General features: G+C 50.8%; 1 protein-coding gene across 1 annotated transcript in view; it reads left to right on the forward strand.

Moving 5' to 3' along the window:
- Positions 1-23142, forward strand: part of PDE4B (phosphodiesterase 4B) — a 182559-nt gene that overhangs the window by 105572 nt on the left and 53845 nt on the right. Inside the window, exons 4-7 of the mRNA XM_035564385.2 lie at positions 17556-17750; positions 19209-19245; positions 19329-19399; positions 22679-22728. Coding sequence (XP_035420278.1) covers positions 17556-17750; positions 19209-19245; positions 19329-19399; positions 22679-22728 — 353 coding nt within the window. The remainder of the gene's footprint in view (positions 1-17555; positions 17751-19208; positions 19246-19328; positions 19400-22678; positions 22729-23142) is intronic.

Consider the following 23142-nt stretch of genomic DNA (forward strand, 5'->3'; position numbering starts at 1 on the left):
GTGCAGGCCGTGAGGCTGGAAGTGTTTTGCAGACTGTAGTACCATATAGACTGACCCTGATTTGTAAATCTGTTCTTGAACTACTTGAATTGAAAATGTTTAACATATCCTTTCAATTCCTCTGCCTTCCTTCTGGAAGTTACTGGGGTGAAACTCGGGCGGTCTGTCTGAGGCTAACAGTGTTTTGGCCTCGATTCATGCAGTATTCGCGATGCCCTTGGCAGGTGTCACTCACTGAAGGGCCCGGTCTGATCCCCGCACCCTTCTCGCTCCCTCGATCTCTGCAGCCACCGGTGGCTGCCCCCATTCGGCGTCCCCTGGGTGCAGCCCAGGGCCACCCCTGCCCACCGCCCTGCCTAAAACCCCTTTGCCTCCAAGTTACCTGCGGGACCCCAACGATTCGCTTCTCCTCCCGTGTTAGTTCCGTAGCCTTCTATAAATGGGTAGGATCTTCAACAAAGAAACGATTTATATTCACGGAGCGTGTTTGAGGGACGTAGTTCAGAAATCTGTAGGCACAATTTAGGAAGAGAAAGCCAAATATTTTTCTTATGCTCACAAATGGCTGTAAAAAGCAAAAAGAAAGCACTGTTGAAATGTGTCTTCAGTGAAGACAATGCCTGGCTGAAGCGTGATCTTTAACAATAAGATAATTGTGCTTTAATTGGCTCTGAGCAATCCAAAGAAAGACAGGCGTTTGCTTTTGCTGTTTGAAAAGCTTGTTTCAGAGGGGTTCTTGTGGAGAAGTGGCTCTGGGGGTCCAGTAGCCTTCCCCGTCCCAGCACGCTGGGCCTCATCCCGGTGTCTCTGCCTGCATTATCCAGGCTGCTCCTTCAAGGCAGAAGGCAGCACCTAGAGCAATGGGACTTCTCTTGCCATAGCTGCATTATCATATTTTCATTATTTACTTCAAATGCAAATGAAATAATCTTTGTAACTTTATAACAACAGGAACCCTTTGGATCGCACAGCATCCCAGTTCGATTGCTTCTTGGGCTTGTTTTCGTCTTTCATTAGACTGATGGAATTGTGGCATACTCATATGTGGTGTGATTTCCCTAAAAAGAAAAAGGAGCTAAGAAGGGTGAACTTCTATTAAAACCTTGCAGATATTTTTATTTTCTAGCGTTTATATTGGTTGCTACCTAAAAAAGCAACAGAATGTACTAATAACTGGGGGAGGAGAGGGATCCTGTAAAAATAATTAAATCCTTTTATAGGAAAAGCAACGATTTTGCCACCTTGGAATTTTATTTTTTCTTCCCAACAAAATCAACTTGCAGAATTCAGCAAAGAGCTTCAGTGTGTTAATACACTCGCCACCTGCAGTTTTTAATCCCATTTTCATTGCTAATTGCACTGAACAAAAGAAGACACTCTCTGGGTGAGCCGAACAGTTCTAACGGGGCCGTTGTCTACGGTGCCCTGGTGCGGCGCCGATGGAGCTGCCGCGGGCTTGGGTCTCATGAACCTGGGCAAGTGCAGCAGCCAAGCCATGCTCTGCGGGCCCATGGGTGCCCTGGGAGCCTTCCAGCCATCCCCATCTGCCTTTTGGGCGCTCACAGAAAGGCAACAAACGCAGGAAGGGTGATTCTGGACTGACCAGGCTTCTGGTTCTCTGGTGGGCATCAGGAATCCTTCTCTTCATACCACACTCTTTTTAAGAACTTTTTTTCCTTTTTGTATCTAGATGCAAGCAAGTGCTTTTTAAGGAAGCAGCAGCATTTCTGCAGAGTGGGCCTAAAGATGTGAGCGAGAGCTTTGTGGGACAGGAATGATGTTTCTGAGACAACCCTGCTGTGCCCTCGGGCCAGCACCGGTGCGGGCTGTGCGAATATGGGTGCGTTCGCTCCCATCCTGGAGTGGTATCCATTTGTGGGATGCATCGCTGGTAGTTAATTCACAAGGATAAAAACGAAGCTTGTTTCTTGGAAAACTTTTCCTGTTTTTTTTTCTATTTTTACATCCCATATGTAGTTAGTATTTCAATAACTAAAATGGCAATTATAATAAGCATTAGGGATCACCTGTGATAAATGGGGCAAAGGTCCAAGATGCAGAAGAGCAGCTCCATGCAGCCTCCTTGCCGTTTAGAATTTCCAATACGACCAAAACCAGTGCAGTAGGTATCCAAAATTTCCCTCCTGCTTTCTGCAGGATCCAAATTTCAAGCCTGTTTTTTTTTTTTTCATCACGTTATTCACTGTAACAGATAACTGAACGTTTGTAGCTACAAGAAACCTTTATCCCCGTTATTAACCTCTGTAAAAGAGGTTTATGCAGGAAATCCCGATAAAGCTTTAGAAACAAGCATCTGCATTCCAGAGCATGCAAAATACAAGTGCAAGAAAAAGAACTTCTTGGAGAGGGCAAAAAGTGCTCCTGCCTTCCCGGGGCTGGTGGGTGCTGGCGCCGTGTCTGTGCCTGGACTCGGTATCAGCACAAAACTTGGGTTTGTAACACAAACGTCAGAGGGCTTCAGGGTTAGATAGCTTTAACTGTGCTTTCCAGAGAGCTGCTGGGACTCTTTTTAGCACCTAAACAAAGCATATTAAATACCCCAGATTTGCCATTAAAAGAGAAAAAGGTTGTTTTTGTTTTTTTGTTTTTTTTTTTCTCTAGGTTTTCTCTAAAGCTTTCTCTCCTGAAAGCTGGAGGACACATGAACCCACGGCATACTCATGATATCTTAGAGGAAGGCAGTAGGTGCAGGCCTGTTAGTGACATGGCAGGGAGCTGAGTCAGTCCAAAGGGCCTGATTTTATTATACAATATGCTTGGAAGCTGTGGATAAAACATGACAGGTTGACAATATAAAGTAATGTAGTGAAGGCATTATGTGGTGATTTGAGTAACGTGCTTTTGGGGTAGGGGCATAGAAAAAGCAGAAGACTGGAAAAAGCAAATATAGCACGTGTTTGTAGAACTGAATAGGTGGTGGTCTGGGCAATTACTTCCACGGGATTAAAATCTGTCATCATTAAGAGCCTACTAAGGGACGATTTGCCACATTTACGTGCATATACTGTGCTGCCTACACTGGCGCAGAAGCTTTTTGATTTCGGTGCTTGGCCCGCTGTCAAAAGCACAAGCATGAGCAAAGCGCAGCATATGCGATTGGTGGGTTTGTTTACAGAAGCCGGGGAACTGGGAGAGGAGCGGGACTTGACAGACAGTATTTGGCTTTCAGTAGAGCATGAAGTGAAACTTGGGGGATCCACGTCGGCTGTCACGGGGGACATGCTGGGAGAGGGCTGTGAGGGCCCGGCGAGCACTGGCGAGGTCCTGCAGGGAGAGGCCGCTCCTCGGAGCCTGAGGTAACCCCTCACAGCGGGAGGAACTGGTGTCTGCAGAGATCGGCAGAACTCTTACAGCCTAAGCTCAGAAACTCTGAAAGCGTTTGCTTTCCTGCGTGTGAGGATGAAGGCAGCGCTGGAGGAGGCAGGATCTGGCTGGACAAGGTGCTTCCCTCTGATGGAACCGACCGGGGGGCCCCGCAGAGCCCTGAGTCCACCTCACACAGGGCAGGGCCTCGGCTCACGGCACCCCACGGCTGTCCTCCTCCTGCCACCCGGCCCACCGTGCCCCCCTGTGGCTCAAGCCTGACGGGGACGGATCTCCTCGACTCGATGATCCTCATGGGTTCCTTCCAACTCGGGATATTCTATGATTCCTGGCAGAAACCATAGGGCTGCATGGCCTGGTGTGTGAGGACGTTTAGCGGAGTCTGCTGAAAAGCAAACATTACATATCTGAACGCTGCTTTAGTTAGCTCGTTGGTTTGTTACGAAGACAAATAAACATTTTTGGTAAGTTTGTGTGCTGCTTTGGAGGACAGGAGTTCTCTTAAGAAATGAACATAGTGGCCTTTTTTTAAAAATTGCCAACATCCCAAAAGGAAGGCCTGGAGAATTAGCGTGGCTGGTAATATCTCAAGGTGTAGCTTGTATAAAAGAGGTAGAACTAAGTTGCTTGAGGTGGTAGCATGTTGGTAATGGCTCCGCTGGCAGGACGCAGGGCACCGGGCCGGCCGGTCGGCATGAGGAACCCACCGTGGGTTTGGTTTTTTCCTTTCTCCAAAGCATCAAGCCCCTCTCCCCATTGATTGCCGCGGCTCCAGCTGCATTGCCCACCTGTAGGAACAGGGCATGAGCTTTACTGTTCGCCTCCAGACAAAGTACAAACCGGTTCTGAGCGCACACTTGGCTTGAATCCTGCCAGAAAGTGGTGAGGAGGAGTGAAATGTCAAGGCTGAAGGGCAAAAGAGCCGCACGCAGTTATTGTGAGCAGGGAGGGATTGTGAGTGGTCATCACTACCCTGTGCTTGGTGAGCAATGCTGTGACTTGCACTGTGTTTGAACAATCCAGCAAGTGGATTTTAAGTTTATTTATTTATTTATTTTAGTTTCCATGAAATATCCCTCATTTTGAGGAAATGCAAAAATAAACTAGTTAAAATGTAAAGGCTCACTGCAGTTACCTCGGCCATAATCCAGCTGAAGTTCCACGTGGCTTCTTGTGGGCAGGTTCTTGGTTGGTATCTGAGTGACTGTGCTGCATATGGTTTTATTTAACCTTTTTGTTAATGATCTGGAAAACAAAATAAACAGCAAGCTAATTAAATGAAGAGATGCCGCTAAACTGAAAAGTGTTGCCAAGCCGGTAAGGAGAAGTAGAGGCAGGGAATAAATGACATTCGTATTGAATGGTGGAGAGAAACTCGAACCAGATGCGGCGGGTTTTAGTACAAGGGCACTCTCTGAAAATCGATAAGGCTGAGAAATAGCCAGGAAGAGAACATTTACAGCTATTTACAGAGGAACAGCATGACCCAAGGAGGGGGCTGGAGTGAAAACATTGCTGATCTGAAGAGCGACAGTGTGCACAGAGGCCAAGAGATGATGATGAACACAGGAGAACGTGGTGGGACTGTGCTTGCTGTCAGCGTGCTGTGTCATAGCTGGCATTTTACCCAGAGGATACACACAAAACGGGTGGAAATCTGAGAACAGGGCTCATTTACAGGAAGAGAAGTGATGAGCAGTATTAGCCTGTTAGTTGTTTGTCCATATCAGTGGTGCACGTGCTCAATGTCATTTGCTGTGAGAGCTGAGAGGGAACCAAGAGTATTTTGCAGGAATTTACAGTGAATTCGAAAGTGGATAAAACTTGTAAAAAAGAACAAAAAATATTTCACTTGTTCATCTTATAATGCACAAAGAGAGGGTGCTTTTTCAGCTGAAAAGTAAACTTCAGTTGTCCTAATGTTCTTTCTAGCAAATCCCTTGTGAAGAGGGTTATGTGTATGTAATTAGAGGTGCAGGTAGTGCTGAAGATGGAAGAACAGGACATGTTCAGGAGTTAGCCTGAGAAGCTGGGGGGCTGCTTTCCCACTGTCAGTCTCTTCTATGGCTTACCCAGACATCTGCTGTACAGCTTGATCACTTGTGTTATTCACTGAAAAGTGCGAACGAACCACCCTTAGGTGGGGCACGTAAGCATAAACACCACGTACGTGATGTGCAAGCATGGATGGATCCCTTAGAGCAAACCACTGCTGTCTCTAGCAGGTTTGCTGGAGGCCAAGAGGCTGGTTTAGTAGCAGGAAATTTCAACTTTTCATTCTGCTTTGGTGTGCATCTTGAGTTAGGCTCCATCAAAGCAATACACCATTGGCTTTGGTTCGGTAGGGCACACCAATTTTAACTAGATGATCTCTTTCCTTTTAATAAGTTGTATCAGACACCTGCACTTGTTCCTTCACGTTTCTGTCAAAGTACTTGCATTTTGCTCTCGAGATGGCAGGTTTTAGCTGCTGGGTGTGACAGGGCTGCCCTGTGCTAGCCCAACCAGAAGGGTGTGACACAGGACTGTCATCCCAAAGCCCTGCGGTCAGTGCCTGCGGGGCTGGGTCTGTCCGACCGAGAGGAGGTACCGCCAGTCTGATATAGCCCAGTAAAATGTTTAACAGCTTTTGTTTTTATGCTATGACCACATGAATCCTAAAACCCCAAATCTGTTTCATTTAATAGTAAGTCCCTCATGGCTAATTTTGTATGCAGTACACAGAGTAGCATGACTATTCTGGGATATGATCCCAGTAACAGTGGTGAGTCATCAGCCGCAGCAACAGTAATGATATGAGGATCTATTTATTACTGCTCTTCTAAGCTGTGAGCTCTTCTAAGCAGTGAGTTCATCTAGAAATTATGTAATTATTCCTCCTGGATGATTTTTCTTATTGGTTTGTAATTACAAAACATTCTCAGAACACTTCTGTATTTTAAAATTAAGTCCTCAGAATGACTTAATGCAAGAAGAGCGAAGAGATTAAATCTTACCTTGTTTATTTTTTATTTTTTTTTGCAAAGCTATTTAGAACATCGTGCACTAGTTCAGTGAGTTTATAAATAAATGTTTGGGGTAGAATCACCCAGTCTTGGAAATGAGTCGGTGGTGAAATTCCGCGTAGGAGCCCCTGGCTCCTCGTGTCCTGGGAGGAGAAGGGCTGGATCTGTAACTGGTTAAGGAGTTGTCCTCATTGCCTCCCGATTCCCAGCTCTCCCCGGAGAGGGAGGAGGAAATCACGAGCTTTTAGGGAACGCACGCTGCCACCCACGTCCTCCCCCACTTTCTGCTTGTTTGCGTAAACAGTTCCTTTGCCAAGCGCTGCTTCGTCCGTGTTTCCCCAAGAAAAAGCAGCACTGCTGCTCTGCGAAAGTGAGGGGCAGGTTGCTGGCAGGAACCCTTTCCCAGAAAAAGGAAGGTGGTAACTAAGCCCTTGGAGCCCCCGTGTGCTGGGGGAGCGTGGCAGGGGGCTGCTGCCAGCCCCATGTGCAGCCCGTGGGACCCAGAGCGGAGCCGGCGGGGACGCTCTGCGGCGGCATTCCCGGCCTTGGTTCCCTCCCGTGCAGCCCTTCCCAGCGGTGTGTCATTCTGCTTTGCCTTGGGCCCCCTGGCACCCGTTCCCACAGCCCCCGTTCGGTACGTGCAGGATTTCTGATCGCGCTCTGCACCGCCAGCAGCTGCGGAGGAGCCGGTGCCCGCTGAGGAGGTTCCCCCCGTACGGTGTCGGTCCCACAGGGCGCTGCTGTGCCCAGGTGTTCCCACAGCCCGTGCCCCGAATCACCCTCCGGGATGGCTCCTCAGCCTCGTACTGCACGTGCCAGCAGGGTCACGCCAAATTTCTGGGGACTGCAGACATGGCCCCCCCTACCCCTGCAAAGACCTAACTCAGCAGTGCCTCAGATGTTGGGACTTACACCAGCAGAGGAAAATCAGTAAGAAAAATATATTCAGAACTGAAATTTCAGGTCTTTTTTTCATTCACCATTAGCTGTGGGTCTGCTGTACTCATCTCTGCTGGGGCCACCTTGCCCTGGTGGCTCCGGCAGCTCAGAGGGGCTCCTCCGGTGCCGCTGCAGGAAGCTCGGGGTGAAACCCCCTGCCCGGCACCGTTTGTCCACTCCAGCAAAAGCGCTGGGTGACCTCAGGAGGAGAAGGAATGAGTCTATGCTGACGGTAACTCCAGTGAGCTAAATTCCTGGTTTTACTGGCAAAGCACCCAGAGGGTGGGCACGTGTCGCTCTGCTTGCTTGCAGCTGTGTCCGGGGGCCGGGAGCCGGTCGGTCTCCCGGCGAACTTCTGTGGTGCTGAGGAGCAGAGAGGAAGGGGTTTGATCTGCATGCTCCATTACACGTCTGCAGTGACGGGTCCTGGAGATCAGCACACACCGAATACCAAGGGTGCTGGTGCTGAGCCAGCTTGTCTGGTCCCTCAGCACCACCGCTGGGCTCCCCGGTGCAGGACACCGGAGGTGCGGGGCACCGAGCCCACATGCTCGTGGCTCGATTTGGGACTTCGTGGTGAGGCACTCGGGGAAGGAGAAGTTTGCTGGAGGAAAGAGGCAGCCAAGGAGCTGCTGTACCTGTATCCGGCTGTGTGGAGTGCATGAAAAGGCATTCTTGAAAATGCAGAGAATAAATATTAGCTGAATGAATAGCGTCTGTGAGTGAAGTTCTGAAGTGGGTATGTATTGAATGGCCTAGTTTCGCTGAAGTCATAAAGGGCTGCCTACATTTGTTTCATCTGTAAAGACGATAAATTGTTTGGAGTGGAGTCTAGGAGAACAAGCTGACCCCCTTTTGCTTTACTGCAACGAAATTACACAGTGCTTTAAAAACTGCTTTATTAAGCTCTACGCTTACTGCAGGTTTCCAAGACGAGCTTTAGCACCGGTAGAGCAAGCCCAGCTAATGAGACCGGCTGATGGCTGGTGCCATATTATATATTTATTTCAGATTAAATGTGTTAAGAACTGGATTCAGAAAAAAAAAAATTCTCAGGGGGAAACACAGAAAATTGCCAAAGCTGTAGCAAAAGTATTACCTTCAGTCAGGTTTGACGTTAGCGTAACAGCATGTGCAGTGCAAGTAGTGCGCTGCGCGCTGAACAACAAAACCCGTCTGCTAAAGCAGTCTCGAAACCTGCATTAAGCTGCGTGTGCTCCAAGGGACCGCTCACAGAGGTCATCTCCGGGCTGGGCCCGTGGGTTGCAGGTCCCCGAGGGCTGTCTGGGGTCGGGCTGAGCTCCCTGCGTGGCCACAAGATGCTCGGCTCCGCCGGTGGGCGCACAGCGGAGGAGCGCGCGTAGAGAAAGGGGCACTTGCCAGGTATCGACTGGCTTCTCACAGGACATTTTGCTTTCCCCGTGGGCACTCCTGTGCATCCGTGGATTAATCCTGTAAACAGACAAAATCTTTGGAAGAGGAGTAATTCTGCAGCTCTGGGCGCCTGTGAGCACGGCCTCTGTGAGCGCTCGGCCGGGGACACCGACGGCTCCAGCCCAGCACCGGGTCCTTTCACTGCTCTGGGCTGTGAACTTACCAGTCACACGCCTTTGTTCCATTTAATATCCTTTACATGGCTGCGTTTTCTCTTCTGTTATTAAAAAAGAAAAGGAAAAGCTCTCATGGGCATGAATGAGGATTTATATAATAGGTTGCAACGGCTCCATCAAAGCCATTGTGCTCTATCTTGTGAGTATCTATTTAATCAGCGGTTAAAAAACAAGGTCTTATTTGTGCTAAGTGATTTTTCTTAGGTTGCAGCAAGAATTTCATCCTCTTGTGACGACTGAGTGCACCAGTCCAGCTACTCTAGACTTGAATGCTGCTATTGAACTGTCTTTATGCTGGCAAGAGGTTCAAGTGCCCCAAAAGGCCATTCAGGCGGTCACGGAGCTGCTCCACGAGTCTAGGAAGGAGCACTGCTCCTGTGTTAACACTGTGACGAACCAGTGGGGTTTATTAACTGGTCAGTTAAATTCGACAGTCATTAAGCAACTCAGTTGTGTTCATCCTCATTCCTGCATCGTGGATTTGCTTGAGAAGCTGTATCCTTCCTTAGGATGCAGGCCACGTGCCTGATGAAGACTACATAGATGCCATGAACATAGAAAATATAGATTTATATGAACAAATATACAGTAGGAAATAATCAGTATACAAGGACTTACATGTAAAAATGTCTTTTTTACTTTCCCCTTTTCATAATTTACAAAAGCATGCAAGGTTTCCTATTGCTTATTGTTAAAGCAGTGTGAGTAAACCCTGGGTGTCATGTTCCCATATAGCTCTCTAAGTGTGCACAGCATTGGCTAGTACAGTGTTAAATCTGACATTCCAGATGTTAAAATATTCCTAGGACACATTCTAAACTTAAAGCATTAATTTAAATGCAGTTTAAACAAAACTCACATGTTTAGTTGAATTGTGCTCAGATTACAAATGAGCCTGCTGCAGCTGAAAACTTTCCATGAGAGTAACCTTGGAAATACATATTTCAGCTGGAGATGAGTGTGTTTTATGTACTCCCCGAGTGACTTTTCTGGTGGAAGGAGAGCCATCGGGGGCCCATGGTCGTGGTCTCAGGCTCTCAGTGGTGGTGGCTCTTGGCTTCCACCTTGCAATGAAAAGGGATGGGAGTTAATTCTACCTTTGCTTCTGGAGACTAGTGCGAGTATACGTTTAGATAGAATTTGAGCAATTTCAATGTGTGGCTGTTTAACAGCACACAAAGTGCCTGTATTGTTAGATTAAACTGTTGAAAACATTTCTTACAATAGCAGGCTAAGAACCTGAAGCATACCCTGCAAGGACGCTGAAGCCATCACGAATAAGACGTGTTCCTACCAAACACCAGGAATGAATCCCTGCTCTTAGGCAGGGTGACCTAGGCATGGCACATGCCCTTTCCCTCTCCGTCTCTCCTGCTGTGTGTGCTGAACAGCCTCCCTTGACCATTTAAAGTAGCAGAAGATGAAAACCACGAACTGTTCGGGGCTGGCTCTGCTGGGAACAAAAGGGCCTGACACGGAGGTTTTGTTCTGCGGTTGCATCTCGCAGCACCCCGCTATCTTGTTTGCTCTTCACATGACTTGCCACCAGGTCCTTGATATCTGCCTGGTATTTTATGTTCCCCTCGGTCAGATGTTTCGCTCGGTGACGCCAGGTTATTAATATAGCATGTCACATTTTATCCCGACGGACCGGTACAAAGGGAATACCCGTTATTTCCCTCCCACCCTCTGCCTGTAATCTTGATCTTTTCCAGACGCTGCCCGAGGCCGGCAGGCAGGCAGCGCACGCTCCGGCTCACCCCGTGACTGATTGCTTTCTTGGACGCCATCCAATTCCGAGTCCGCAAACACATTTACAGGAAGGTTTTCTAACCTGGGAGCTCGGGGCTGGCGGCTTTCGTGCTGCAGGGAGGAATGAGCCTGATTTCTGCTGGAGGTCAGCAGCAGCCCAGAAAGCGAGGGGCAAAGTTTCAGAAGCTGCACTTCAGCCCGGCTAGGGCGGGCAGGTGCCCCCGCTGGCACTTCACCCCGGGAAGGGTTAAAAGCCTTGGGGGCTTCCAGCAGCTCCCCACTCATCCCAGGTGTTTTCTCACACGTGTTTCATCGCTCAAACCAAACAATTTTCTTTTCTCCCTTGGAGTAATTCATCTGTCCGTACTATTTTTTTGTTTTGAAACCGTTAGTTGCAATTTTTGTGCAATTCCTCTTTTTTTTTAATGGACCCATTCTGCCCTTTGATGACTTCTACCAACTCACCCTTCATTAGCTTACTACAAACCTCCCTAAATACAATAATTTCTCAGGGTGTCTAAATTCTATTAGCGCAAGAATGGAGCTTTAATTGTGATGGCTTTGAGTCTTAAGCCGCAATCAGATATAGTGATTTTGTGTCATGCCTACACATTTATGCTTATTCACACTGAAAACTTCACCTACTGCATTATTCGTAACGGCAATCAATTGTAGCAAGCTCTCCACTACCTTTTTTTTCCTAATCTCCAAGTATTTATGGCTGCATTGCTGCGTTGTTTGCTGTTACAGGCCGTGATGACTTATGGCTGCATCTGGTTTCTTGTCGTGCGGGGCCGCGCTGTGTTTTCCTCTGTGCTCCCACGTCTCTGTCTCTTTTGGACAGAACAGCGTTGTGATTTGCAGCAAGTGACCCCAAAACAGCGATTCCAGCAAGTGCTTTCCAGCATGAAACAGGTCTTCTAAGAGATTGTTAATTAAGTAAGATCAAAATGAGCCCTGCAGCAGGTCTTGGGAAGATTTGCAGGTCTAGAGAAACCGAGAGTGTTACTACGGGACGTTTTGGGTGCCAGCAGCGCGCTCTCTGCTGCCACACCAGAGCTTTTGAGAAGCGGGGCATGGACGAGCTGGGCCAGGCACAGGGCTGGAGCCCTCCAAAGGGTTTGCAGAAGGACTGAGCTTCCGTGAGGAACTCAAACACATGGGCAGCTCAGTGCTGTAAAGATGCAGAGTGCTGCAAGCCCAGCGATGCTGCAGAGGAGGTGTGAGGTGGCTGAGAAGCTGGATGTAAAGGCACGTGGCACGTCAGACTTGTTTTGGGATGGGGAGCAAGCTGCAAGGATGTGAGAAAGGTTAAAGCCATTAAAAAAAGGGAAATAATGGGTATACTGTGCAATGGGTAATGACATTTGCTGCCTCCGTGATGTGTTTTGCCATCACCAGCTGGCAGGCCCCTCGGGACCAACACTGGGGCCCTGCCATGCTCAGGAAGCCCTCGCTTTTCCCACGTATGTTCACCGTGTCAGCGGGCTGCAGGAATCGGTCGCTGCCAGGGGAAGGTTTTCCCCTTGCTGCCCACCACTTGTGGCTTCTTTTCGTGTTGAAGGAGGATTTTCTTCTGGTGGACCCAGTTTGCCAACACAGAGTCATTAAGGTTAATTTTAAGGCATGTACCTGAATAGCAGAAAGTGAGAATCTGAGGATGGGATGGGATGGGATGGGATGGAGTGGAGTAGAGTAGAGTAGAGTAGAGTAGATTAGAATAGAATAGAACAGAACAGGACAGAACAGAATAGAACAGAATAGAATAGCTCAGCTCAGCTCAGCTTAGTTGGAAGGGACCCCCAAAGACCATGGAGCCCAGCTGCTTGGCCACCCTGAGGCTGGCCCCCAGGCCCATCACGTTCACGAGGGCATTGCCCAAACGCCTCCTGCACACGGCCAGGCTGCCCTGAAGTGTGGTCGGTGTACTTGGCCATTTGTTACATGCAGTGTCTTTTGCTGTTGATTTAAGAGATGACAAGTACAGACATTTGAAAGATCTGAAGCAAGTGAAATCTTGCTGAAATGTACCCAACCAGATTAATTATTTTTGTGGAGGGCTGAGTTTAATAATCTGCATACCATTCCAGGACGTTTTATTGTCCTTTTGCTGGCAGGAACACAGCCACCAGTTACAGGAATAAATCCAAAAATCAGGTCAGATAGTTATTTTATGAATCAAGCGAAAAGGCTGGGCGCGATTCTTGGTGCAGCAGCTTTCCACGCAGTCGCCAGTTGACTTTCAGGCATTGTAGATGGGCTGAGGGAGGTTTAATAGGTTAGTGCAAAAAAATGGTAAATCTTAGGACTGACTGAAAGGCTTTTCTGGCTCAGCTGCTCCTCAGCTTGGTGGCTGAGGTGTTTTTGGAAGCAGAATGAAAAGCCCTTAGGAGGTGGCAGCGCTGCCTGTGCAAAGAGTGGTCGTGCATGCTGCCATTGTACACACCCGTCGTGCACACTCCCGTCGTGCACACACCAACCACGTACACACCATTTGCATTTTCATTTTGCCGGTAATGAAAGTAGGGAGGGTGTCTGCTGTGTTTGACTATGCCCTGTGTTTCTGAGAGCTTAATGGCAGTGAACCATAGTAAGATGATAACGTAGCCGGGGATGTGCATTTGGGAGAATAACAACTGGTTTATGAAATTCAGGATTTCTTCTGTAGGGGGCTTAACCAGCCACATGATGTTAACTTGTTAGAGGATAATGTCAAGCTACTTATCTGCAGTAAACACGAAAAGGATTAGGTTTCTTGGAAGCCTCCACGCTAAAAGAAAATCCAAACTCATTTCTGCCTCCCTCGTGCACTTCCCCGGCTGCACCCAGGGCTGTTGCAGCCCCATCAGAGGCTGCAGCCGTGGGCATGCTGTGGGGCACGCCGTGGGGCAGGCTGGCTTCTTCTGGTACTGCTGGAGAAAAAGCAGGAGCAAGGAGAAGCCACAGCCCTGGTAGCTGAGAGTTTGGGGCAGCGCTTGCATCAGGCCTGGGGCAGGGAGGTGGCACAAGGAGCTGCCGGGGCTGTGCCTGCGCTTCCGTTCGCCTCCTGGGCACGGGTGGGGGATGGCTGCGGGGCAGGAGAGCTGCTGGAAGGGTGAGCTTCTGCGTCCAGGGGTCACCAAGTCAAAGAACAAGCATTTTTTTGCTGTGTAATACCCACAGAGGCTCAGTAACGCGTTGCAGCAGACGACAGCTTGTGTTACCAGTGCTCCAGCAAGCCCCGGGGGATGTTCTGCGCCAGGCGGCGGCGAGGGGGGGCACGGGGAGCTCAGGAGCCGCGTTTCAGGGGAACGAGCGTTTGGGCTCCAGGGATAAAAACCAGTCAGGACCCACACCAAGGACACGCCTGGTGCGGGATCTGAACACTCAGGAGGCCCCTGAGCAGCAAGGTGTTCTCGTGGTGGGTCCTCGTGGTGGCACGGCTTGGCTCCGGACCCTCCCACGCTTTTGGGGGGCAAGCTGCTGGTGTAAAGGTAGGGACGCAGACCCACTCGGGTCGTCTGTTCTCCTGCCCAGTTTACCCAGTCGCTCCTGAGCGTGGGCCGAGCTGGGAGCGGCTGCCCGCTCCCTTGCTGGCTCGGGGCAGCAGGTGCAGGATCGGGCCCCCCGGTCGGCGGAGCGCCGTGCCTCTGCATCTGTATCGGCTGTCAGCGTGCTCGGCGCAGGCGTGCCCAGCCCGCGCGCCCGAGCCCGCTTTATTAAGTGCTGGTGGTTTCAAGCACAGCCCTTTCTGCGCAGAAGATCGTTCAGAAAAAACAGCAAGCTGTTCCGATAATGGGAAACAGGTGCACGAAATTAGATAGCAGTGAGAAGCGGTCGTGCTTGTGCAGATCTGAAGATGTAAGAAACGGCATTTCTTCATCGTTCGTGGTCTTAGAATTCCAGCTGAATATCTTTGTGACAAACAGGGTGGTAACGGTTGCGAGAGGATCTTTGTAATTAGCAGATTCTGCCCAAATGTCCCGAAATGCCGTGTTTTGGAAATCCGTTCGATGCCGTGGTGAAGGTGGGGTCGTAGCCAGAGGCTCGGGGCTCGTGCCTCAGGGGTGAGCCCGGGAGAGCGGAGCAGATGGGAAGCTCGGGGAGAGTCAGTGCTGTCATCCTGGGGAAACGTGTAAATTCCTCGTACGAGCAAAGCCCACACAGCCCTGCCTGCCTGGCTCCGCAGTCTGAAATGCGTCTGTCCTTGTGTTTTATGTTACAGATTTAGAAGCAAATGCGTGGCTCTCACGGTAGCCATTTGGCTTGCAGTCTCTATTCAAATGCCTCCGAACCCCACCTCAGCCACGGAGCCATTTCTGTGTCCCAGCCTTAACCCAGAGCTCCCCACACGCCGAGGCTCCCAGAGGGAGCACGTTTGGGATGCCGCCTCTTCCTTGTGCCACCCCGCCGGGAGGTTCCGTGCCAGCCCCCGCTGGGGGAGGCAGAAGAAAGGGCTTGGAGCCGCTGGCTGTGTTGGAGAGGGCGCTGGGGACCTGTCCTCGGCCGCGCACGCTGGCAAAGACAGCTGGAAGGCGAAGGGGCCAAGGCCCTGGTTGGGCTTTTCCCCTATGGCAAAGGTCTGCAGCAGTTTTTAATGTAGAGAAATCGTAGTCAGTACTGCCAGACTGCAGGATTTGGGCACTGGGGGCTTGCCTTTGCTCATTTTCTTTGTTTTCCGGAACGGTGCATGGAGGCTGCCGTGTCCCACGGCTATGCGTGATTCCTGCCGGCGTGTTGTTGCGTATTTCCTCCGTTCGCCCTCCGTGCCATAAAATCCTTCCACGGGTCTCCAGCCAGTGCCGCCGGCTGCTCGGGGAGCGAGCCGCAGCTAACTCCTGCCACCTGCTGCCTCCCTCCTCGCTCTTCACTTTGTTCTCATTCTCCTTTCCTAAAAAGCGCAGAGGGATGGAGGAGAGAGGCCTGGCCACCTCACTAAGCACCTCGCTGGCCCGGCCGTGCCACGTCTGCGGCGCTCGTTCACGTGCAAAATAGGACAAAAAGGGGGAATGGCCACCCTCTGAGGGGATAACTACAAAATCCTGACTAGCTGTCGCTTCTGCTGGGGGATCCTGTGTTAACTCAATGGCTGAGGACATGGTTGGCCAAGCACCGGATCAGGCCCAAGGAAGGGGAAGGGGTGGCAGTGCTCGGTCTTGAGAGACCACAGCTGCTGCAGAAATCTGGAAGACTTGCACGGGGCAGGAAGGCTGCTTCCTGGGGAGCTCTGTGTTGGCCAAGGTCCAACGTCCCTGCTTCTGACCCGGGTCACAGGGCACTGGGGCTCCTTCACCTCAGGCGACGAAACTTCCTCCGAAGGCACTGAAAATCCCGCAGGGCTTGGGTGGCAGTTCCTGTGCCCGATAGGCTTAGGCCGGCAGAGAGCTTCCTTCATGCTGAAAGAGGGATAGGGGAGGGGAGGGAAGGGAGAGGAAGGGGTGTGAACGTCTCCCACCACCTCGAGACAGAGAAGCCATACAAAGCCAGATTTTAGGTGGATCCCCTCCGTCCACTGCACGTGCTCTATTACTGCTGTGTAGTCTTTGCAAAAACCCTTTTGCCAGCCTTTCCCTCTGCCTCTCTCCCTTCACTGTTACACTTTTTAAAGCTTGCATTTTACCTTTTCCTCCCAAAGTGCTTGCTGATGCCTGTCAGCAGGTGGCAGGTACAACAGCAAACCACCAGGAGCGGCTGTGCCCAGCGAAATGCTCAGGTTTACCTTGATGCTGTATTTCCATTTGTGTTTGTAAGCTTAATGTTCATGATAGAGGGCATTTGTGATAAAATGTTTTGAGTAATCAGAATTAATTTTCTGAGTAGGTATGGATTAATTATCAGCTGGTAGCAGTTTGTAGATACAGTTACAGCGCTGAGTTTCTTCTGTCAATTATTTTATGGGCAGAAATAAAGTGTACTCAAGCAGTCGTTGGTAAAAGAGCAGATAAAAAAAAAAAGGTAAAAGAAAAGAAATTAATTGAGCCAGGAATTTTTGGCTCAATGGGATGAGCAGGGTCGCCAGCAGCACGAAATTGGGAGAGGAGGAATGGGAGCAGGGAAAGGGGAGCGTGAGGGCTCGGCTCCTGCTGCGGGATGGAGCCTCGGGCTTCCCAGCTGGAACAACTTCCCAACCCGTCGCTCACGTGGCGTGGCCGGGACCTGGTCGCACATCTGGAGAGTGCATCAGGCAGGGGGGAGCGGGGGCGACCCGCTCGGTGGGCTGTACGAGGGGCGTCGCTGCTGGGGCGGCCAGCCTGACTTCAGCCCCAGGCCGCAACGGCCAAGTTATGAAAGCATCAGGAAGTGGGTGTAGAATGGAAACGGTGACAGAGGGTTCGGGTTTTCTCTTTCAAACCTCCCTTTTGCAGCCCAGCTGTTTGAAATTCGCTGAAGTAATTTCTCAGGATGGCTAAGATGTGAAATGTGGCTGAAACGGGAGACCAGCGGCTTCAAACGCGGGTGCCCCATCCTCGCAGCTCTTGCAGGATTTCAAAACCTTGCTCCAAACCTGGACGAGGACAGTGTGATGCTGCCAGTGTGCAGTTGTACAGTGCAGTGCCTTTAGTCCCCGTGAGATTTGCAAGGACTGGGGTGAGATTTGGCACAGCCGCCTCGTGTGCACTGTGCAGCCGTGGGGCAAGCTGCAGAGCCTGGCACCGGTGCTCAGCTGCTGCAGGCTGAGAGCAAGTGCAGGGGACAGAGCAGGTGAACTCAGGGGAGAAGCCTTGAGGGTAAATGGTGGATCTTAACACAGAGCCCTGCTTGCAATAGAAAAACATCGGCGGGAGGCTGCAGTGAATGCAGCACTGCGTCTTCTGCACTGCGCGAGGGACGGTGCAAGTGGCATCGATGTGCTGCACCCGGAAGAACATGACGAAAAATGGCTTTTTGGTAGGCACGTGTGACACGATCTGTGCTTTGTTTGCAGCTTCGATGTGGAAAATGGCCCGTCCCCAGGTCGCAGCCCGCTGGACCCGCAGGCCAGCTCCTCCTCGGGGTTGGTGCTGCACACCGCCTTCCCGGGGCACAGCCAGCGCAGGGAGTCCTTCCTCTACCGCTCAGACAGCGACTACGACTTGTCACCAAAGACGATGTCCAGGAACTCCTCTCTCCCGAGCGAACAGTAAGCACAAACTCGGCTCACGTCATGTTTCACAGCAACTGCAACTGGGAGCTCTGCATGTCTTCCCGTAGTCCCCAGCACACCATTAAGAGGCGCCTATGGGTGGCTCTCACATTTCACAGCCCAAGCGCCCGAGACAGGTGCTCGCACAGCCTGCCAAGGCACGACTTCCTTTTCCCCATCGCACCCTTCAAATGCTCCCCTTTTCTCCACAATCTGGTAGAAGAGCTTTCAAAGCCGTGTTGTGAACTAAAAGGGAATGTTTGCACGTGCCCTTCTGCACTTGTTTTTCTCCGTTACGCTCTCACCGTGCGTTCTCAGTGCCTGGTTAACATCACCGCACGCCATTAGCCTGAAAAACAGAAATATGACCGTACGCATATTTACAGTATTCCTCTTCTCCATCCCGTTTTTCTGTCATGAGTTGTTTGCTAGAACCGAGTGAAAAATAAAGCAGAAAGCCGAGCCAGATGGTTGGCTTGAGAGGATCAATATAACTCAAAGCACAAAGCTTAAACGAATGTCCTGGATTTGCAGCCCTTTATTTTAAAAGGCAGTTTAAAGTTTTAAAGTGACCATTAAGCTATAAAAAAGTGCTCATAAAAAAGCTTGGCTGTTAAGAAGGCCGTACAGGTTTTGCCATGAAATAGAAATCTAGATAGCAGCAGGATCCATTATGAGTTCCCCTGGAAGAGAGCATCCCTCCGTGCAGCCAGCGCACCTCCTCTCCCTGCTTTCCAGCTGCGGTCAGGTCAGCCCCGCACAGCAGGAGCTCAGCCCACTCTGCGCTCAGTTTGGGAAAAATAGATCCCTTTGTACGGGATTTATCACACAGACACAAGTGCTTTGTGCACTCTTGCCAGCAAAATCCTTCCTATTGATAATGACGGTCGTGATGTATTTTTCTCAGAACTTGTGCTCAAATCTTCCGTGATGAAAATGGCCAGGCAAAACCCAGTGTTTGAATAACATTAAAGACTGTGACACAAATCAACAAAAGCCAGGAAATTCAAAGCCGACCTTTACCCAGACCGTGGCGGGTTTTTCCACCGCGGTGTGAGTGTGCTGCCTTCACTTTGAATTTCCTGGCTTTTATTGCCCCACGTTACCAATCCGAGCGATTGTTCCAGCCGGGCTGCTTGTCGTCCCTGGACGTACCCGGCGAGCCGAGGCCTTCCCAGCGCCGGCAATTTCGTGTGGTGTCACACACAGAAAAGCTGCGCGGGCTGAAGGCTGTGTTCTGGGTGCAGGGACACCTGTGATATGCTCCTTGGGGTGACCGAAGCGTTGCTTGGGGTACAGATCTGTCAAGAGTGCTCGGGGCTGGGGTTGGGTACGAGCCCGTGGTCAGGCGGCGTGCATCAGTGCCCCGCTCTGGTAAACGGGTCCGGCACAGGGTCCCCGTCCACGCAGCGTGCTGTCCGAGCTGACGCAGCCGTGTTCTTGTTTCCCCCCCAGGCACGGCGATGACCTGATCGTCACACCTTTCGCCCAGGTGAGTCGGGAGCCCGCTGCCTCGCGCCGGCTGGGGACGCGTTGGGTCGGAGAAGCGCTGACGCCTGCTTCTGCTCGCCCTAGGTGCTGGCGAGCTTGCGGAGCGTGAGGAACAACTTCACGCTGCTGACCAACCTGCACGGGACGGCCAACAAGTAAGCCGAGGCTTCTCCTCCCCGAGCGGGGCCGGGGCCGGGGCCGCCGCTGGTCCCTCTCCGCCCGCCTGAGGGCGCCCGGCGGCAGGGGCTGGGCCGGGAGGCCGGGGCCGGCCGGGGGAGGCCGCACGAGGCGGGTGTGAGGGGCTGCGAGGGGCCGTGGGCGCTGTGCCGTGCCCCCGAGCACAAATCCGCCCCCTTCTGGGCTTCGTTGGCCATCCAGGTCAACCCGGGGTGCCGGCCTGTGCTGCCTCAGGTGTTCACGAGGAGCACAGGCACTGGGAGGAGAGGCTGGTGGTGGATGGTGACGCCTGGCGTGGCTGTGGTGGCACCGCACGGGCACAGCCACCCTGCCCATGCCACCGTCACGTCCCCACGGTGTCCCTTAGCAGCAGTGACACCGAACAGGACCGAACTTAACGGCTGCTTTCACACTGAACAGGAGAAACCCTGAAACAGGAGAAACAAACTCCTTCATCCACAACCCTCGTTTCCCCTTGGCCATTTACAGTGCACTGGTCATCATCATTTTCTGCCCGGCTTTGCCCCCGGAGAGCCGTTCTGCCCCAAACCACCATCCCTCGTCCCTGCAGACGTCAGGTCTCTGAGGCTGTCTCTGAGGCTGGTGGCACCGCCTGCTCCAAGCCCCTCGTGGCACCTCGCACACCGCCCCGGTACCGGCAGCCACCACCGCCGCTTTGTGTCTGCCGGCACCGTCCTGCGCTCCACGCACGGCCCGGCGTTTCGTTTGGGCGTGAGGTTTTCCTCCCATTGATTGCTGTTGGCGAGTTTTGATCGGAAATGGAGCGCCGCATTCCAAGATGGAGGTTAATAGAAAAACAGATGGCTGAAAAAATAGATCCGTTTTTTTTGTTTTTCCGCTTTGCTTTTTTGAATAGTTGAAGCATTTCGTTCCTAATGAAGAATCTGAAATTGGACGGGGCCGGAAGGAAGCGAGGGCGTAACCTGTAGGACACAGAGGCATCTCGCCGTGTCCTTTTGAAAACATTCCCAGATTTGATTGAGGTATAAAGTCATTTGCCCAGCCAAAGTAAAAGTCATTAAATGTTTAAGCCATTATGTGCCAAACATCCAAGTCCGTGGTGGAATGTGCTTCCAGGCGCTGCGGAGCTTCCCGCACAGTTTCCAAACAACTCTGCTGGGTTACGGCCGTGCTGCCAACTCATGATTTTATCATATGTCTCATGATATGTGGTATTTTTCTTAAACTTCTGCTCTGGGGATCATGAGAATCTCAGCTTTTCTTTAACCCTTCCTCATCCCTCTTTTTTCCTGCTCCTCCACCCCCACTGTCCCAAGAAAGAGAAAGAGCATGCTGTCCCACTTATTTACAGAAATGCTGGAAAATATGAATCTTAAGGACTGGGGGAAAAAAACCCAACCAACAATGAAAAACAAGAACTCTTTATTTTTTTGGACTTTAACATCGGGGTTTTTAAGACAATTTCCTGCCTGGAAAAGAGGAGAGCGTGATTAATGGTTTCAGAGTGCCTGAGTTTTGCAGATGCGGCCGAGGACACGGTCAGAAAGCATCCGGTGCTGGCTCCCCGAGATGCCCATCGGCAAGGAAGAAGGAGTGGGAGGCGGGAGCCACGTGCACGTGGTGACCCAGAAGGGGCAGTGGCATTGAAACGCAGATCTCCGGGGCTCCGCTGCCTGCTCCCTGCCTGCTGTGCAAACCAGGATGGGCCCGGCCGGACGTAACTCGAGGGTGCTGGGTGCGGTGCCGTTCCCTGTTCAGGCTCTGACACGGGGAATACCCTTCCGAGAATGAGTTCACCCCTCCCTGCCCCCCGAAGGCACGTCTGTGCACCTCGGCGCGGTGGTGGAGGTACGTGGAGCACTGCTCTCCAGACGCTGGAAGCGCCGCAGCCGCAGCGTGGTGTCCCCGCCGAGGAGTTTCTGTTTTTGAAAGATTTCAAGATTTGGATTTTCAAAGGCTCAGCACGGGCAGGTTGGGGCAAGCTTTCAGAGAAGTCAGCATCCAACGTGCTGGGCTGAGCCCTTCGAAGAATCTGTGGCCCACGGTTCCCTCCAGAAAAGCCAAGCCTTTGCCATCCCACCCAAAAGGAGAGTGCTGCGGCCGCCGAGCCACCGCTCGCTGCAGCCCCACTCGCCCTCGCCCTGCTGGTAGGTTGGGAAGCCAGGACCAAGGTTTTGGAGCAGGACCCTCGCTGCCTTACTGTAACACAGATCTTACCTGGCTAGCGAGGCCCTCCTGGAGCACTTCTGAAGAACCCCCTGGAGCTACAAGTGCAGCAGAATTGAGCTGCTCGCTTGCTTTGATTTTAGCTTCAAAGGAGAGCTGGCAAATAATGGATGTTTCGCTTCAGTGGCTGACTCAAAAAATTGGGGTTAGGAGGTTGTCTAAGAGAGAGCAGGGGGAAATCCGGCTTCAGTTAAAACATATCAGAAACTTCTTTGGGAAGAAAAGCGCCAAGTTTCACTTTTGGTCAGCCTGAAATACCACGTTCAATCCCAAATGAAGTATTTTTATTTTTGTGTTAACTCCTTTTAACTCCTTTAAAAAAGAAGTCTATTTTTTTAAAGTAAATTATGGTTTCAACGTGAAAAATCAACCGTTTTATTTGGCAAATGTCACAATGAAATCATCTGACATTTGGAGAAATACTGCACCATTTTTCCAGTCAAACCTGCTTGCTTAACTTGAGCCGATTTTTCAGATAGCTCTTGATCCTTCTGAAATCCAGAGTTTCCTGATGAAATTGTTGCTCCTAGTCAAGAAATGTCATTCAGCTTTGTTTCAGAGCTTGCACTAGTGATAGCAGTGTCTCCTTATTTGTTTCCAGGTGCAATTCAGGCTGTTAACTCTGGGATTTAAAGCCTTATACCTGCACACTGGTATAACAGTTGACATTACTTCAGGGTCCAGTCAAGACTTCGTTGTCTTTTGGCCTTGATTCTGGGACCCAGCGAGCCCTTCAGTCACAGAAACTGGCCCTTGCTGACCTCCGGGCATGTTTTGACCACGAAGCTGCCAAGGCAGTGTGGGATGATGGCACATCTTTTCTGATATACGCTCTTTCTAGCATGTGTGTGTGCTTAGCCGGGGGACAGGACATGTTTGGGTTTTTCTAACAGATATATTGATATTGCTCATTAACTGCCAAGTCATTTGAAAGAGTTTTGGGTTCTTTTTTAACATGGAAAAGGATTTCTAGCTATGGGAACGGATAGTAGCAGTACTTGAAGAGTTAAAGTAATACCTATTTATAGAGTATTCTTTATCCCTTTTAGGAGATCTCCTGCAACGAGCCAGCCACCTGTCTCCAGAGTTAACCTACAAGGTACGTGTGTGACTTTGATAATCAAGGCCAAATGAAGAGGAAGGCTAATTGCACATCATTTCACTAAGGGCTGCTTCTCTGCTCCCCCAGCCCAGCGCAATTCTGGGCTTCCAGTGCTGCTTCTGGTTTACTCGTGCAAAACCAATACGGGAGAACCATCAGGGCCAGATTATTGTTATTGTAATAGTTTGGGGTTTGTGTTTATCCTTGCGTGTTAGCATAAAAGACGAACATGATTTTGGTTTGATAGTCATGGCCACAGTGACTGCTGCTCTTCTGAGTCCCTGTGCTGCACAGGCCTGGACAAGCACCAGCCTACAAGCCTCGAACAGGCTCAGACACAGCTGTATTTCTTATCCTGTTTATTTCAGTTGTTTGCATGTGCTCTATGTAAAAATTGCAATCTCAAAAACC

The sequence above is a fragment of the Cygnus atratus genome, chromosome 8 (assembly GCF_013377495.2).
Source record: "Cygnus atratus isolate AKBS03 ecotype Queensland, Australia chromosome 8, CAtr_DNAZoo_HiC_assembly, whole genome shotgun sequence".
NCBI lineage: Eukaryota > Metazoa > Chordata > Aves > Anseriformes > Anatidae > Cygnus > Cygnus atratus.